This window comes from Falco punctatus, assembly GCF_963210335.1.
Source record: "Falco punctatus genome assembly, chromosome: 7".
Taxonomy (NCBI): domain Eukaryota; kingdom Metazoa; phylum Chordata; class Aves; order Falconiformes; family Falconidae; genus Falco; species Falco punctatus.
Genome location: NC_137587.1, coordinates 29,679,592 through 29,697,809, shown reverse-complemented (window position 1 = coordinate 29,697,809; position 18,218 = coordinate 29,679,592). Strand labels below are relative to the sequence as shown.

The 18,218-nt window shown below is 47.0% G+C and overlaps 1 protein-coding gene across 8 annotated transcripts in view; it reads left to right on the top strand.

Moving 5' to 3' along the window:
- The window catches only part of FOXN3 (forkhead box N3), a 210,053-nt gene that overhangs the window by 60,703 nt on the left and 131,132 nt on the right, over positions 1–18,218 (top strand). For 5 of the 8 annotated variants that reach the window (XM_080395120.1, XM_080395119.1, XM_080395118.1 and 2 more), the window contains exon 2: positions 15,793–16,349. In XM_080395120.1, the coding sequence (XP_080251246.1) occupies positions 15,807–16,349 (543 nt within the window). In that variant the 5' untranslated portion in view covers positions 15,793–15,806. Of the gene's footprint in view, positions 1–4,094; positions 12,987–13,152; positions 13,204–14,141; positions 14,290–15,792; positions 16,350–18,218 lie in introns of those variants that run through there. The other 3 variants (XM_080395115.1, XM_080395114.1, XM_080395116.1) reach the window with 3 other exon arrangements.

Genomic DNA, 18,218 nt, shown 5'->3' with positions numbered 1-18,218 from the left:
TTATCCATCCTGGTGGCAGGACAGTAATTTGTTATGCTGCCAGCTGGAGGACCTGGATCAGAAACAAATTTGGGTTCCCAGGCCCCACGCCAGAAGAGCTGAGACATATTTTTGAGGTGATGTACTTGGACTCTAGGGGGAGATTGTTGACTGAACTGAGCTGCTTTCAAAAACATCCTGCCAGCTGAGCCACAAAACACAGCTTGTCTTTGCCTCAAAATGGACAGGTCTTATGCCTCGCGCTGTGCACAGTGGTTAGGAAGTTCTCACAGAAGCTCAAAGTGCAGGTGAAGAAATCAGGGCACTTTGAGCGGAAATTTAAGTTTCTGCATTTATGTTCACCCATATTAGTTATTATTATTGCATCAATCCAAGCACAAGGAGGTAATGTATAAAGATGAATGCAGTTTGTTGGAGGTGGGCTTGCCCTTTTCACATGGGGACAGAGCTGAAACTTGAATAGAAGATGATGCAAGGCCATCGCTTCCCATATCACCACCCTGGACTCAACCTAGCCCCATGCCACTCTTTCAAAGTGCACTCTCTACCCCCTCCCCATAGCCCTTCTCACCATGCTCCATGGTCCTTTGTCATCTCCCAGACCATCTCCACCTTGGTCATGCTCCTGCTGTCTTAGGCAGGTGCCAGGTGTAAACCAGAGGCTGCAGCTTGCACTGGAGCACCCCAAGAAGTTTGTAACTCTGAAGCTGCAGCTTTTTGAACGGACTGAACTTGCATAGGGCCTGATCTGTTACAGCTTGTGTCTTGTGAGGTAGCATCTTCCAGCTGCTGTTCTCTCAGTGGATAAAGATATCGTCAGCTGGAATGATCTGCTTCCACATTTTCTGTGGACATATTAAGTGCTTGGAAAATCTCCAGGTACTTCAAGTGAGACTATAAAGGGAAAGCTACAGAATGAGACGGCAAGAAAAGCATGTTGTTAGGACCATTTTATTGAAAAAGAATACCTTTTTCTCCTGTCTGGGTAGACACAATATTGATAATTATGACTGTATGAGTAGATGGTTATTGATAGGTATGTTTGTGTATTACATTTTATTGTCTATGTATACCTGTAGTTACTTCAAAGAATGAAATACAGAATTAAATGTATTAGTAGTACTGTCTGAACAGTAAAAAGGCACTATAAAGGCAAAAGAAGTCTGCATAGACATGAGTCACATGTCCTAGATATGCCGTAATTATCATAACGCAAGAAACAGGGGTTTCAAGTAAAGCTATCAGATGGCAGGTTTAAAGCAAAGGAAGAACTTTTTTCACACAGTCAGTAGTTAAAACGTGGAACTCCTTGCTACAGGCTGTTGTTGATGCTGAAGTTTACATGAACCTTTTTAAGGCTGGTTGAAGAAAAAAGTATCTTTGGGTTTATAGCACACCACAGCATCTGGTCACATCTTTAGCTGAAGCTTTTAAGCAGCAGGTCTCTGGAAGTACAGGAGAATGCTGCAGAGTACCACTGTGCATTTGCGCTGCTCTTCCTTAGGATGTGGCTGGAACCAGGATGTGAGCAAGAGGAGCTTTGTTCTGACTGGCTTCTTCAATCCTGCAGTAAAGGCTAAATAGAGATGTGATAGGGACATAACGGGATAAATAAAGGTAGAGGGTTGGATGCTGATTTAGTTAGAACTGGTGTAAATCCAAAGGTATAATCAAACAGTGCATGAGAGCAGCTTCAGCCCACTTCCCTAAGGACTCTGCAGGCAGTGGTATCACACTTCCCACTAAATAAGGCAAGTACAGGTGTAAATTTCCATCTGGACACTTTCAAGATCTTATTCCATTTGTCTGACCTATGAAAGAAGAAACTCTGCTCAAGTGGAACCTGTTAACTTCAGTAAGGAGCCCCTTCAGATACCTGACAACTAACATCCCAGTCTTGAAGAGACTTCAGCACATATGTGCCATGGCATGCATGCCCACACATGCCTCCCTGCACACATGTGCTTGCTCACTCATGGAGATCAGCTGCTTGAAAGGGGCCATTCTGCAAGTCCAGAGGGGTTTCCAGATGCCAGGTCAGTGTGTACAGGTGTGTTAGGAGAGCCATCAACAAAATCCAGTAAAAGTACTTAGTCCATCTCCAAATCCAGTGGTGTGCACTTAAGTGGCGAAATTTGCCTTATTGTCCTCATTTCCCTGTTGTCTCTTGAACTTGGCTGATAAGCATGTTGATGCAGAGACAGTTGCTCTTCCTTTGCTTGCTCAGTACCTTACACCACAGGATCTTTCTTGGTCCACAGCTGTGGAGCACATACCAGGATTACTTTCCCAGAGCAGCTCATGTGCCAGGGACCCCTCCCTGTACTGGGTTTGTGGGGAGTCTCCAGACAGTGTCATTAGGCCCAATTGTAGTCCTGTGCTTCATGCGTGAGTACAGTATGACTCTGGGTTCCTAAATCTAATGGGTGTGCATGAGAATCCAGAGTCAACCATGGCTGTATACAGAGAGTGTGCAATACCAGCGCTGTAGCAGAAGAGCAAGTAATAAGTTACTGGTGGCAGTGCTTCTTCCAGACCATTTGTTTTGCCCTCTTCACTATTGCAGAAGTTGTGACAGTAGCCAGAAATAAATAAAAGTAAGGGTGATACATGTATTCTCTGGCCTCGTCTGGCCAGCGCTTAGGGACTTTCTCACTCTGCAAAGCTGGGTTTTCCTACTGACTACTGTGTATTCACTGGAGTGTATAAATGTTAGCTTCCTTTGGATTAGGACCTGTGTGTGGTTATGGATGAGCAAAGAGGCAATTTCATACATAGGGAAGTAAGCATTATGCAATTCAAAGGGGCCACAACTTTTCCTTTGAGTCGAATATGTGAATTTTTGCTTTATGAACGTCTCAATTTGCTGATTTCTGGTAAGAAATACCTATACTTTCTTGTAACAGTATGACCATATCACAGAGGAGTCCAGCCGTCCTGACAGGTGGACACACACTGAGGTCCTGAGAGCCATGAGATTAGTTTGGAGAGCCAAGAGGAACGAGGAGTGGCAGGAGCAGTTTTTCAATACAAGTAACAGTTGCACATGGCTTTGGATTGGGCTGTTTTCCCTGCTACCAACATGATCTAGCTGCCTTCACCTCAGTGACATCAGCTAGCCCTAAAGTGGTGGTGAGGATTACCTGGCTGGCCGGTGCTGGCTGTGCGCCCTACCCATGGCATGGGAGTCTCACATGAATTTGCTGAGACCCTGTCTCAGGGCCCCCAGGTGACCTTTTAGGCCAAAGCCTCAACAAGAGTAGTGGCATTGACCAGTCAAGAGATTAATTTGCAGTTGTAGCCAAGTGTTGGCTGTGTTGCACGCAGTTAAAAGCTGTGTGTCAGTTTGTTTGCTCATCCTCCCCCAGATCTGGCATTCCTCTGTTTTTGTAGCCAACTGTAGGTTGTTTTTATTTGGACCAAATCATGCCTTGGAGCAAAACTGACATCACTGCTGGGCCTCGTTAGGGAAATGAGGAGCAGGGTGTGGGCAGTCAGCTACAGGAAGTGCTTCTGTTTCCCACCACTGAACTGGGAGGTGAACTCCACTTGCCAGGCAGGTTGGTGGGGTCCAGCATGTGACGGGGTTTCAAAGCAGCCTTTTGCCAACACCCTTTAGCTACGAGAGGCTCAGGAATCTTGTCAGGTGGAGAGTTTTTGATAAGTTAAGACTTGCATACTATGTGGTGTAGGCTGCTCCATTGCTGTCTTGTGTTTGTCGGGGGATTTAGGTGGGTTTTTTTAATCACCATTTTAAAGAACAGTATGTCATGGTTTCAGCTGGGATAGAGTTAATTTTCTTCCTAGTAGCTGGTACTGCTGTGTTTTGGATTTAGGATGAGAATAATGTTGATAACACTGATGTTTTAGTTGTTGCTAAGTAGTGCTCACCCTAAGTCAAGCGCTTTTCAGTTTCCCATGCTCTGCCAGTGAGGAGGTGCACAAGAAGCTGGGAGGGAGCACAGCCAGGACAACTGACCCAAACTAGCCAAAAGGGTGTTCCATACCATAGAACATCATGCTCAGTGTATAAACTGGGGGGGGGGGGGGGGGGGACGGGGACGGGCTGGCTGGGGGGGGCCTATCGCTGCTTGGGGACTGGCTGGGCATCTGTCAGTGTGGAGTAAGCAATTGTAATTATGCACCCCTTTTTTCTTTTGGATTTTATTTCTCTCTCTTTTTGTTGTCTCCCTTGTTGTTGTTTTTATTATTACTCTTCAATACTTTATTTCAGTTATTAAACTGTTCTTTTCTCGATCCATGGGTTTTACCTTTTCCTGATTCTCCTCCCGGTCCCACTGGGGGAGTGTGAGGGGAGTGAGCAAGTGGCTGTGTAGTACTTAGTTGCTGGCTGGGGTTAAACCACGACACAGTACTAACAGGGCAACAGGGTTTCTGTGTGTCTCATAAATTCAGAATCATGGATATAAATAAATGAAGACTAATCACATGGTTGTTGGTAGGTGGTAAAGTCCTTTTCTTCAAGTAGTGCAGAAGTTCCTACTCGGCTTGCTTACAGCATTTCCAGCTTGGTAGAAAGTGAGTGATTAGTGAAAATTGCAATGATTATTTCATTTGTAAACTTCCTTTCCTAGCCCCTTTTCTTCCATGTGTTTAGATATCGGTATGATGCTGCCTTATGTCTCCTACACTTTACCTTCTTTTATACCTTACACAGTGACTGGACTTTAGCAATGTAATGCCTGGCTTTCGCTTTTATCTAGTTGTTTCCGACCTTTGGAATTGGATTGTGTAACCAGAGGTGTGAGTAACATTTTTCCACTGAACATCAGCCACATGTCATATAAGACACTGTCTTTAATGTTACTTTGTAGTTGCTACTTCAACATGCAAAGAGTTACTAAAGTTGTGAATATAGTGAGCAATTTATCTTCCAAAGAAAAGTATGGTTTGAAGAGAGCCAGTGCCTGTTCCAGCTACCCCAGCAGCAAACACCACCGCTCGTGCTGCTAACATTGAACTATAACCTGTCTCTTACTTTATACTAAATGGGATAACAAAATTAGTCTTAGAAATGGGTTATTTCTAAACATATCAGAAGCTTGTTTGGTCCAGCACCTAAAAAAGTGAAAGTGTTTTTTAAAGTCCTCTATTTTCATTTTGGCGCACATCAGAGATGTTCACGGAAATACCAGTAAGCACAGGCTCTGGAGATGGGCTGCTTCTCATTAAGCATGCACGTGCCGTTGTCTTCTTACTTCTTTAGGCCTGGCCTTCATTTTGAGGTCAGACTTGTAATTTTTGAAGAATGTAGTTTAAAGCTATTCATGGCACTTCATGATTACCTGCAACTACTAATGAAAAAGACTTGGCAACATAGAAATAAATAATGTAGCAGCTGCAGCTGCTTTAACTCTGGTAGAGGTAGTAAAAAAGAAGGCCTAAACATCATCTGAGCCAGTTTAATGAGGGGGTAGAAGCAAGTGAAGTGTCTGCTGATCAGAAAAAGTTTTACAGGCAGAAGCCGACAACACAGGAGGCTCCAGATCCCTGTATTTAAAGTTTACTTTGCCATTTGTCTTGAGTGGGGTCAGTGTTGTAGTGAATAATTTATAGGCAGCATGAATGAGCTCATTAGTCACCTTTTCAGAGCTTAAATGAGTTTTGTGGTTGTTATTACATGGGCCTTCTGTTCAACGGCATGGCAAAAGGATGGCTTGGCGGCTGCCTGGTTTGTGACAGGACAGCCCATCTCCTTCCAGCCTTGACTGGCCTTTGTATTCTACTGAAACCCCCACTCTGCTGCCCAGTACTGGTCCAGTAACCTGCAGGCATTTTTCCAGTGATAGCTGTTGTTTGTTTGTTTGTTTTTTTTGTGTGTGTGTGTGACATTTGGTTTGATATTGTGTTGTTTTCAAGTTGTATTTCCTTTGTACATTACAGAAGAAAATACTGAAGATTGTGACAAGTCATGTGGAATAAGTAAAACTCTCTACCTGCATACAAGCAATAAATACAAGTGACTTTTCTCCTCAAATGTGCTTTATAATTTTGTTGTAGCCATAGCATTTTTTTGTCCTTGAAGTGCTTATGGAAGTGCTAAGCAGTGCTGGAACTAGCTGAACCTTAGAAGAAGACATATATCAATATTTACAGAACTGCAGATTTAAAGAAAAAAAGAATTCCCAAGATTATTTCATAGTGCTTTGGCTACTGAGGCCCACTCCATCCTTGCGGTATCCTTGTGAGAAACCAGTGGAATGAGAAATTTGCCTGCAAAAAATCTGAGAGGTGTCAGATGCACTGTACCTCCCAGATCACTCAAGTTACCTGTTGCCAAAAAGACTGGAGAAGTGCCAAAAGACCCAGCATAAATTAATGCCTCAGTGGATAACTCAGCCCATAATCATAATGAACTTTTGTCACCACACAGAAGCCAAAAGCTGCTCGCAGGGAAACCCACCTCACGGGACATGAATGTGGCAGCTGGGGGGGGTAGTTCTCTGACTGTAGCTGGCAACAGAAGTTGCTGCTAGGATGCAGGTAATTTAGGTGTGCTTTTTTTTCTGTGCCAGCTTTCCTCCTTCCTTCCCAAATCTCACTTCCCTGCTCTTCCCAGCAGCTGCTCTCTGGTTCAGCTGCAGAGCCTGCCTTGCCTGTGGCTGTGTAGGGGAGCATAGGACAGTGCAGAAGCTTTCTGCAGGTGCTACTGACTCATTTTAGTCCTTCCACTTGCAATTTTTGATTGCTTTCCATTCCTTGCTCCCTCATGCATTTGGTAGGCTGGTATGTAGTACTAAAAACACAGCAAAGGTAGAAGTCTGCTTAATCATTATATGACATTTTGCGTGTTTCCCAAAACCTGCATCCTCTTGGCATCCCTTTGCCAGCACACTGTAAATCAGCTGTGCTTGTGCTTCATCACTGCATCACCTCATACAGGTTCTTGTAGCTGTCTCTGTGTTGCCACAGTCTGGGAATCTGGACCCACATCTCACAGGATTTCCTTTGGGAACAGTGTTCAAGAAATATACAGGAAGAGTAGTGCTGATTGGTGAGTAGAGGAAAGCACCCAGGAATATCCTGTGCTTCAAAGAGCTGGAAATCAAGCTGGGACTCAGTACAGTTGTGGCTAGGAAATCCACCTGGCACAAGCAAATGGTCTGAGGAGAATAATTAGCAAACGGTATTTAGTGTCACTCCCCAAGATCCTCAGTTGATGAGATGTGAACACAAAACTTCACAACCTGTGAGGTCTTGTTGCAACTTAATTTTGCATGCATAGAGACACAAATAAATTATAAACTCCTGAAGTCTTTGATGAAATGAACAGCTTGTATTCAGGAAAGCTGAGGTGGGACTTGAGTTGTCCAGAAAGAATTTTGTCTTAGTTTTAGAAATTCAATTTGGCAATACAGTTTTGGAACTTTATTAAAAACCCTTGCTTCTCCATTATAGTTTTTCCCAAAACTTGTGATCTTTACTTCTGTGCAGTGTTGGCTGCTGCTTTTCCTCCACCTTGCTTTTAGGAACAAAAATACCGTTGATTTCTGGTTCTGCTGATTACTGCAAAGTTTGACTTCAGCTGCCAAATAGTGAATACTAATGTTGAGATAACTCGAGGCCACATTTTGTGGCATTACACCTGTACAATAGATAGCCGGGTCTGCACCACATCCCAGTTCTTTTTTCAGCCTTCTCAGACGCTGCAACAATACCAGAAATACTGGCTTGTATTGCAACTGATGTACCAGCAGTGTTAAGTTAGGTGTGATTTCAAACCAATACAGCCTTTATAGCAGAAGACTCCAGTAAAGATACGTTCATCCCAGCAACGTTTTGCTTTCCGTGTGCTGCACTACTGAAGTAAGATGCACTGGCAGAAGCTTCCCTTTACCAGTATAAGCTAGGTTTGTGCTTGTGGTGCTCATAAGTTGGTGTGATTATCACCATAAGCATCTCTCATATGGACCTGTTTTAACAAATGTATGTAGGACGAACTAACATGCATGGTACTGTCCTCCCACGGCACTCATGTACAGAAACACACTTGCTGGTAGCTTGTCAGCTGTATATAATTTTAGCACTAAGTATACTCATTTTCTTAGAAGCTGCAAGCGTTACTACAATAACATTGTGAATGTGCATACATTATTTTATAAAGGAACTATTTCATAAAAACGCTGGGGTTTATTGTGAGAAATTCATTACATTTTAGCCTGTGAAACTGAAATGCTATAGACACTTTTGTTTGCTCACACTTCTGATAAAGCTCTGTATCAGTGCTCTTTTTCTCAATGTCTGTTTCTGTTGGGTTTTGCCAGGTGAGGCAAATGAGAAACTGAGGAGTAATTAAATGAAAGGTTGGGAAAATGCTCTGTAAATCTGATTCCATGGTCTCAAGTGAATAATCAAAAGATAGATCTCCTATCAGTAAGCTGGAGTAATCTGGGCCTTCACTGCATGTGCAGCTTCTATCTTCAGCTAGTGCTTGGGGGGGGAGAAGAAAGGGGAGCACATGCTTGTAAGAGGCGTGGGGCAGGACGGCAGGGTGTGATGGCACTCAGAGCTGCTGTGAGGCAGGAGCTGCTCTTTTTCATGGGAGTGAGGTGCTGTTAGTCAGCCTGTTAGGTGTTACCTCTGGGTGAGGCAGAGACTCTGGCTGTTCAGGTGGGAATTCAGATACAGCTGTTTCTCTGCCCCAAAAGTGGGCATAGTGCAAGTAACAAAACGAGGCTGTGGTTAAAAATAAAAAAAGTGTTGATACTGCAGGTTCTTTATGAGGGACTGGAGAAGAATGTTGGGAACAGGCGTTGTGAAAGAGGAAACGGGCAAACACAGATTGTATTCATGATTTAGTTTGATGAAGGTGTTCGATGTGCTTCTGCTCTGTACAAGATTAAATCCATTGCCTCAGAGGAAACATAAGTTTAGAAATAGCAAGGCTGATGGGAGATGCCAGTCATTCTGCATTGGAGGAAGACTGGGAACAAAACAAAATGGACAGTAAATGGTGTTAGAGCCTGAGATATGTCCCCATGTGAGGGTCTGATCACTGATCACAAGGGGCAGCAGCCCTGTCCACTTCAGTCTTTGAAAGGTACTTAGCACATCAGGACCCTTTCAGAATTGGGGAGGGTTTTGGGTACAGCTGCATGTCAAAGTATAAATCGTAATGAGCAAGCTTAGTTGGCAAACTAGCAGCAGACTTCAGGGAAGAAATTTGACTCCAATGTGAAGAGGATAAACATTGACAAGGATGCCAGTCAATGAGGACATTGTAATTGGAGATCAGGTTAGGAATGGGTCTTAAAGGTGAGGGTAAGAAGTGCAGGTCTGTTGAATGGTGAGACTGGTGAGGTCAGAGGGCAGAACACAGAAATATTTAGCAAGGTTATGTGGCATGGTCATACTACTAGCAAAGAAATATGTTCCCAGCAGAGATGAAGGGGGAAAGAAGAGCTCTGGAGGGTTGGTAAGAGCCCATGACCCTTGCTGTGCTGTGTGCTGGGTGGCTTTTGGGAGGTTATCAGGGATTCCAATCTGGAGGAGGATAAGAGATAAAGGAGTATGGGGAGATGGCTGGGAGTCCTCATTAAATAAGATACTGCAACATCTGCAGTTGCTATTCTGAAATCTGAGTGGAAAGATTAGACTGTTGTATATTAGCCCACAAGGCTAAAGTGCACTGTTGGTACTTGTAATCGGCCTTCAGTACAGCAAATACTTTGGTCTTGATGTACAAACAGTTTTCATCTGTCAATGTTGCAAATCTTTTGCTAAATGAGTTAGTACTATTCCTGTCCTAGAAATGGGGAAATCAACACCCAAAGAAATTTGGTGGCTTGCCGAAGATTACAGTGAGCTGTTACTTGATGACCATATGTTAGATGTTCTGATGCTGCTATAGTCTCTAAGCCAGCAGTTAATGATCTTTCAGGGGTGCTGTGTGAGGCTATATTCTCCTTTCTTAAAGTAGCCATATTAAGTATTCCAGTAAAGGGTCAGAAGAAGCTGGGGAAACAGTCTTCCCAAGAGGCAACATATCAGTGTTTACCTTGCTGTGTGTGTTTTACTGCTCTGCAAGTCAGCAGCTCCAGTTGCTGCGGAGCTCAGGAATGAGGGGGAACCAGCAAGAGGCTGCCCTGCACTGCTGCCTCTCACAGGGCACCTCAGTGGGGAGCCCTGTGCCAGTCCTCCGAGCTGAGCCTGCACGCAGTCTGTCCCCTCACTCTCCTAGGCTTTGGCATCACCTGCTGCTGCCCCTGCACTCGATCATGCTGGCTTTTCTGTCTACATAGCAAATCACTGTAATCCTTAGTGTGCACTCTGGGGAAACCTGCCCACCACAGAAAAGGTATAAAACTCTGGAACTGATATTATTCCACAAATATTGATGAAGAATTTTGCCACTAGTTTTGAACAGAACTGAGCTGTGTACCTGAATAGGATATGTACATAATGTATTCAATGTGTAGTATTCTTTGCGTACTACCCTGCCTCTCATGAGGCTTCCCCCTTCTCACTTCAGAAATACTTCTCATTAGCTGAATTCTTGGTAGTCTGTTCTAAGACACTTGACTTTTACAAGTGATGATAAATGCAATAAATCTCCTTGCTTGCTGATAAAGAGACATGTTGATTCACTCAGAAAAACGTCTGAAGCATTTGGAGTAAATGGGGGTGGGTGGAGTTATGACTTGGTAATTTAGTTTGGGTTTGAAACCAAACGGCCATGAGATAAGAACTGTGTAAACTAATGGTCTGCTGACTGTTGGAGTGTTAGGGCTGGAGGAGTCACAGGACAGGGTTACCAGTGGGTAAGGATGATACTCCGCTTCATGATAGGTATTCTTCCCATTCTCCAGTCCAGCTGCTGGCTTCTTGGAAATATGCAAGAATGTGAAACAGCAGTTCACTGGGTAGGGGAGGGGAAGCTATCGGCAAAAGAAGGTCTTAGCGAGTTATGACAGGAATTTCTAGTTTGAGAGAATCAACGAAATGCTTTTCAGCTCTGCACTTTGAGAATGAGGTAGTTGCCACTCTTGTCTAAAAATGTGAATTTCACAAGTGTCAAGAGAGATTAAGAAAGGTAACCAGTTCTTTTGGAAATGACCAAGTACAGACACAGACATGCAGGAGGATACAGTGGTGATCCTGGTTAAGTGGGATAATATCGACTGTGTGGGCCAGCACAGAATTCCTGCAAGGTCTTGAGACAGTTGTCCGAACTTTTCTAAATAAAACACTAAAACGCTTTTCTTCTTGACTTAGGGATAATTACAGTGTCCAGAGCTTCATTGGAAAGGATCTACCAATATACCTGTATTTTTAACTCATTTTATGTTGTTTATACATTTCTGCAGTAGACCTTTTCTATATGGAAAGGAAAATTACTTTTGAAATATGCTAAATCTGCAACCCTTGTTTACCTGGAGTGGAGAAACCTAGGTTCTTATGGATCAGCTACAAAACAATTTCATGTACTTGTTTTGCAGGTGGACAGCCATACCGTAATTGTGTGGTGTGTATTGCTGAAGCTGCTTGAGATTAAGCATGTTGCATATGGGAGGCTGTACATTTACTTAGTGCTGTCTAGACTGGGCAACTTTCTTTTTCAAAAAAATCAAGTTAGTTCCCTCCAATTAATTTAACTGATGGTAAGGGTTTTTTTACTCAAGTTAATACTAGTTATGTCAAGGTATGGTAGCAGAGAAGAGAACGCACCATTCTTCCTCCTTTTTTTAAAGCAAATTTTCTTCGACAAAAGAAATAAACTGTTTTTTTTCCTCGGTAGTTATTGCAGATTTCTGCAACACGGTTCTTTACTGCACGACGTGGAGACAGCCCCTCGGCAGAAGCCACAGCTCCATGACCCACGGAGGCAGCAGCAGGGACCCCCGGTATCACCCCCGGCTGCTGCTGGCCGCAGGCGCCCCCCGCCCCGCAGGGACATGGCAGCAGGACCTGCGGGCGTGTGCGAAACCGTCTGGCGGGCTCCGTTAGTACCGCTCGGGTCGTGTGCCCTCGGTGGGCTTGCAGGTCTTCTCTCCTCGGCAGGAGCTAGCCGCCTGCTGGGAGACGTGCAGGACGGAGCATGGCGTTTCGGCGCTGGAAGATGTCTCCCTGCTCCTCTGGAGCGGAGAGGGAGGGAGCAGGCAGGCTCCGGTGTGTCCGTCAGTGGACTTCTGGGGCTCGGCGGTGCCTTCCGTGGCGACCGCGTAGTTTATTGCAGTGTAGCCGGGGCCGGTGTGGCCGGGCCTCCTGTCACCAGCGGCCGTCACGCCACGGGTCGGGGGAGAGACTCGTACAAGTGGGAGCGCCGCTGCCGCCGGCGAGGGCCGGCAGCGCTGTCACTTCGCTCCACACCGGAGGCTGTTCCCCGGGCGCTCCCCGCCTCCCCTCCTTCCTCGAACGCCCTCCCGCCGCCGACAAACGCCGCCGGCCCGGCGCGACCCCGACGCCGCTAGGCCCGCGGCGCCCTCCCGCCTCCGAGGCCGCTCCGCGTCGCGTCGCCGGGCGGGGGGGGGGCCGGGGCGGGCGCGCCCGCGGCAGGAGGCACATCCGAGCGGCTGGCGGCGGCCGCGGTCCCGGCGGTGGCGGCGGGCCGGAGTCCCCGCGGCCTGCCGTGAGGCGTGCCGCCCGCGCCGCGCCCTCCCCCACCGCCGGCGGCCCTCCCTTCCGCGGCTTCTCCCGTCTCGGCTGGCCCAGCCCACGTTTTCCCTCTCTCCCCTCCCTCCCTGGTCATGTGTCGCCTTTTTTGTTTGCAGTGGAAACAATTTCTCTCTCTTCGGCTCGCACCGACGCGGACCGCTGCCCGTCGAGAGCGCGGGGCGGGCGGGGGGCGGGCGGCGGCCGGGCCCCATGCTGGCGGCGGTGCCCCCGGCGCCGGGACCCCCGCGGCACCCTCGGGGCTCGGGCTGAGGCGGGGGGCGCGCGATGCCCGGCTCCATCAGATGAAAGTTTGCGCCAGAGCCATGAAGGGACCGCGGTGAAACCACCGCCGCCCCCCTCCCCCCCGCCAGGTAAGTTGTTGTTGTTCGCGGGGATTGCGCAAGGCGCTGGCGCGCCCGCCCGGGGGGCGGTGCGGTCCCGCCCGGCCCGGCCCCGCGGCCGCTCCGCGCCACAACTTGGCCAGGAGTTGGTGCGTGGCCGCGGCGTGCGCGCCGCCGCGTCCCCGCCGAGCCGCGGGGCCGCCTGCGGGCCGAGGTGGTCCCGCCGGGGCTTCCGGGAGCTGCTCGGGTAAGGACTTTGGAATAGCTACGCACACGCACGTACGGATGAGAAGGAGGCTTCATGGGGCGCCGCTGGGCGCGCGGCGGGCCGCGAGCGGCGGGGCGGGCGCGGGCAGAAGTTGCCTTCCCGGCGCGGCGGGGCCGGCGAGGGCCGGTGACATCTGGCCGGCATTGGAGGTATGCGCGCCGCCGGCCGCCCTCGCCCGCCCAGCCGGAGCAGTCCCGGTCTCCTAGCAACGCCATTGATTGGCTGCAGCGGCGGCCAATGGGCGTCTGCCTCTACCTCCCCTTCCCGCCTCCCCCCCCTCCGTGCGACAAGTACGGTGGGAACGCTGCGGGGGGGGGGGGCGCACCGGGCCGCCCCCACCGGGCTCGCTCGCCCCCGCCGGGCCGCGGGTGAGGCGGGCGGGCTGCAGCGTACATATGTGGCGGGGCGCTCGCAGTTGGCAGCGGATTAAAAATGTTCTCCCAACTGCGGGCTCTCATGTGACCGGCACTCCTTTGTCTGGCGGCGGGGCGCCGCGGCAGCCGCCACGGGCCTCCCTCACAGCCCCCGCGCACGCCCACCGCCCGCAGTCGCGCCGGGCCCCGCCGCCCAGGCCCGCGGCCCCGGGTGCCCCTCCCGCCCGCGGCGGCCCTGCTGGGACCGCGCTGCGGGCGGGCGCCGCCGGCTCTTCCTGCAGGCACCGGCCGCCGGCCCGAGGGGGCTCCCTGAGGCCGCGGCCGCGCAGTCACCACCGGCAGCCGCGAGGGCCCCTGCCAGGGGAGGGGAAAAAAAGAAATAACGGGGGGGGGGGGGGGAAGGAAAAAGGGGTGGTATGATACAGCCCTTTGGGAGGGTACTGGCAAATAAGCAAATTAAACAGAAAGAGAGCAGCATGTTGTCATAGCGACAGTGCAATTAAATTACTTTACTGTCAGCCATCATATAATTTTCCTGTTTAGAAGCTCATGGGACGTAACTTCCATTTGAAGTCAAAGTTGAGCGTGCGGCATAGGTAGGCGATGCCGGTGCCCCTGGATCCTGGCAGTACTCATGTTTACCTTCTGGCTGTGCTGGACGCTGTTTTGAAAGCTAGGAAGTGAGACCTACGTAAGTTTGGCCTCCCAGTGTTTATATCTGCCTCGGTATTTTTTCCTCTTCCAGATACTTGTGCAAAGCCACACGTGTTTGCTGAGCTTGTTGGGTGATGATGTGCGTTAATGGGCTTCTGCATAAAAGTTCTGTATGTTATTTTTTAGTAATGGCTGCTTTGGTGTTAAGTGTTTGTGGAAAGACCCGAGGAACTTTCCTTTTCTTTGCCCTTTTGTAACAACTAAAATGAAGTCCATCATTTCTCTTTACCAGAATGGCTGTCTTGCTCTTTTTTTTTTTTTTCCCTGTAAATAGCTGGGTCATTCTGTTGTTGCCTGTAGTTTTTTTGCTGTTCTTTGACAGTATTGACTGTGTGACTGCATGACTTAAGGGAACTGTTGAGTTTGTTTTAGATACGGGGAATCATTTTATTCTGGTCCAGCGTTTGTGCCAAAAGTTTTGTCATTTTAAAACCTGTTATTAACTCCTTCCAGTTTTTATTTCACTGCTGTTCACATCTCCAGACCTAAATTCTGGCAGGTTTACTGTATGGAGAAGCTAAGGGAGCATGCCTCCTGCTTCTGAAGTAGAATTGGGCTTCTCTTTGCTTCTTTTGAGTTGGGCAGACACCCAAGTTCACCCAGCTTCTGAAGGGCTCAGGTCCTCATGAATATTACCACTTGCAGGTGTAATCCTGGGGGCTTGCTTGCTGGTGTGGTACCCTCGGTACCCTTGACAGCTTGTCCCAGTTCGCCCGGGCCACTGCCAAGCATCACAGCACTCTTTCTGACTCTTTTCTACCATGTGTGAAATACAGTTCAGTTTATGTTAAAATCTCTGTTTAGGTACAAAGTGCTTCATTTCTCTGGTGCTTGTTTCTCTGTGTCTTGGCCCAGGTCCCAAAACTACCATGCGTTGCTTTCCCTCCTCCCTTCTCCCACCCTTGCTGGTTTTGAAGTTCTGCTATAATTTCTGAGTTCTGTTGCAACTGGGACTGTAGTCAGATTGGGTGCTTGCCTGACTCAGCCTTTAGCCAGAGTAATTTTAATCACGGTGCTGTTGTATTGTCCTTAAAAGTGAAACAGCTGAACTTAATCTGAAGCAACTGGCCTTAAGCCCCTCTATTTTTTATTTTATTTTTTAAATGTGGGTTGGTTTTTTTTTACATGCTTATTAAAGTGATACAGTCGGAGTATTCAATGATTATATACATGTATTCATCGCTGAAGGGATATATTTTTAGGATTTCCTGTGCGTGGCTTCATGTACACGCAGAACTGAGGTGTGTTGGGATTATCATATTATTCCATTGACTGAAATTTCTTCCCTTGTCCTGACTTTAGATTATTTTACTCAACAGTTGTGGATAAGTGTTTATGTGAGTCTGTCATTTTTAATACAGATGGCAAAAGGCCAAGTGACCAGTTAGGGAAAAGCTGACAAAATGTTATGCAGCATCTTTCTATGAGTTAACTTTTCTCTCTGTTTCTTTCTCCCATTCCTTTGGATTCACTCTCCTAGGAGCTGCTGTCTAAATGGGTCCAGTCATGCCTCCCAGTAAGAAGCCAGAGGGCTCAGGAATTAGCGTTCCCAGCGGATTGAGCCAACGTTACCAAGACAGCGATCTATCAAAGGCGCTTCATGATGACGAGGACCTAGATTTCTCTTTGCCTGCCATCAGATTAGATAAAGGGGCCATGGAAGATGAAGAATTAACTAATTTGAACTGGTTACACGAGAGCAAGAACTTGCTGAAAAGCTTTGGGGACTCGGTGTTAAGGAGCGTGAGCCCTGTTCAGGACATTGGTGATGACACGCCACCATCTCCTGCCCACTCTGACATGCCCTACGATGCCAAGCAGAACCCCAACTGCAAACCTCCTTATTCCTTTAGCTGCCTCATATTTATGGCCATTGAGGACTCGCCAACCAAAAGACTGCCTGTAAAGGATATATACAACTGGATCTTGGAACACTTTCCGTATTTTGCAAACGCGCCCACTGGATGGAAAAATTCTGTGAGACATAATCTATCCTTGAATAAGTGTTTTAAGAAAGTGGACAAAGACAGAAGTCAGGTAAGTTTGGAACTATGGAAACCTATCTGGCTCTGAAAATACTCACTTGCTAAGCCCAAAACATGTCTGTGAACAGTGAAATGCAGAATATGCAATGCTGTCTCTGCTAATGTAGCTCATTAAATTCAGAGAGCCAACATTTCTTCAGCATGGTTCATTCTGATTTTATTAAATTCATTGTCTAGACATCTGTAAGAAAGTACTCGGGGTGTGTGTGTGTTTTTTCTTTTCCCCCCAGCTGGTGTCTTCATACATAGTGGTTAAATATTGTTTTTAGTTATCATGCTGTGGTAATGGTTTCCAGCTATACTAGATGAATGTAATCATGTTATAAATAGGCTGCTTGCTGTTCTTGGCTTATACAAATGTATAGTGAAAGGGTATGCCTTATGTAACAGTCGAATGCTTTTTCTCTGGTCTGTGTTGTAATCTGAAAAAACCCTTTTTTTTCTCTTAAACAAACAGAAGTAGTTCTGACTTCTGGTGATGAAGCTTCATTGCTAGAGAAGCTCTTCAAAGAGAGGAGATAGGTCTGGCATCGCCATTCACTGAAATTTCAGTCGTTCTCTCCCTTGGCTCATATAGCTTCTGTGACTGGTGTGGTGGCAGAAGCCTGGGGAGCACGTTCTTGCTTTTGGATCTCTGTTGTTGTCGCCTGGTTTCATTGCTGAATTCTCAACAGCTTCTGCAGGAAGGGGCTGTGTGCAAGGGAATGGGGAAGCGAGCCGAGTGGTGGAGGCACTCCTTTGCATAGCCTTCTACTATGTCAAACTGCCTGGGAGTGGGTATCAGTTTCCAAAGGAGACAGTCTCAAGAAGCGGTGGGCTGGATGAATCTTTGGCAAAGTACGAGTCTACTGATAAAAATATCAACTTGCAGTTTAATTTCACAGGCCTTCTCACAGGTTAGTGAAATAAATAGTGGGTAAAATCACATCACTGAGTGCCAGTCTCTAAAATTGGCCAGAGATCAGGAAGCAGACATTTTCTTCTGGCAGAAACAATAGATGCACACACTTCTGTATTTCAGTGAAGTAAATCCTGTGGTTGTCTTGTAACTGGTTACCCTGAAACTAGACTTCTGTTGGTGGTGCTGTTCTCCCTATTTTGTGTGTGATTTAACTTTAAATACCGTGGAGTAGGAGCTCAAGTAACTCTAGAGGTAGTCATACATGACCGTAAACTAGCAACTTTTCATATTAGATTGCTTAACTTTCTTTAGTCTGGAGCTTTCCTTTTTCAAATGACTGATGCCTTTTATCTTTTTTTTTTCTTTTTCTTTTCTCTTTTCTTGCTTTTTCCCCCAAAATGTTATTCCCTAGAATCCACTGTCCATATATAGCTGATCAAACGGTATGTTGGTATTTTTATACGTTAATTACTGTGGAAGATTGTGTGTGAGATTAAAAAACCTGTTCCTGAGCTGGATCTTGTTTTGTTGTGTAAACCAGTCTTCAATTCTTGTTTGGAAGTGAGACTATAGCAAAAAATGGCACATCAGACTTCATGATACTCTCCCAGACCATAAGAAACCTTCACACAAAACACTTAAAGAAACCCAAAATACTGTAACCAGCAAGGCATGTGTTCAACATTGCCATTTGTGTTTAGTTCTATCCCTCTTCCTCTGTTTACATGTTGACTATTTAGATTACAGTTTCCTTCCTGTGAGGACCTTGTCTTCATGTCTATCTGTCAAATATCCGGCCGTCTGCTGAGCTCGTATGAACAATACCACGACGTGCTGCTTCTCCACAGGGAAGTGGCGGAGCACAATGCATGACTAGTCACCTACGTCTTGAATTCGTGATTAGAGCCATGGTTACATAGCTAGACAGCAAGGTGTTGTGGGAGGCCTTGCCTGTATGAA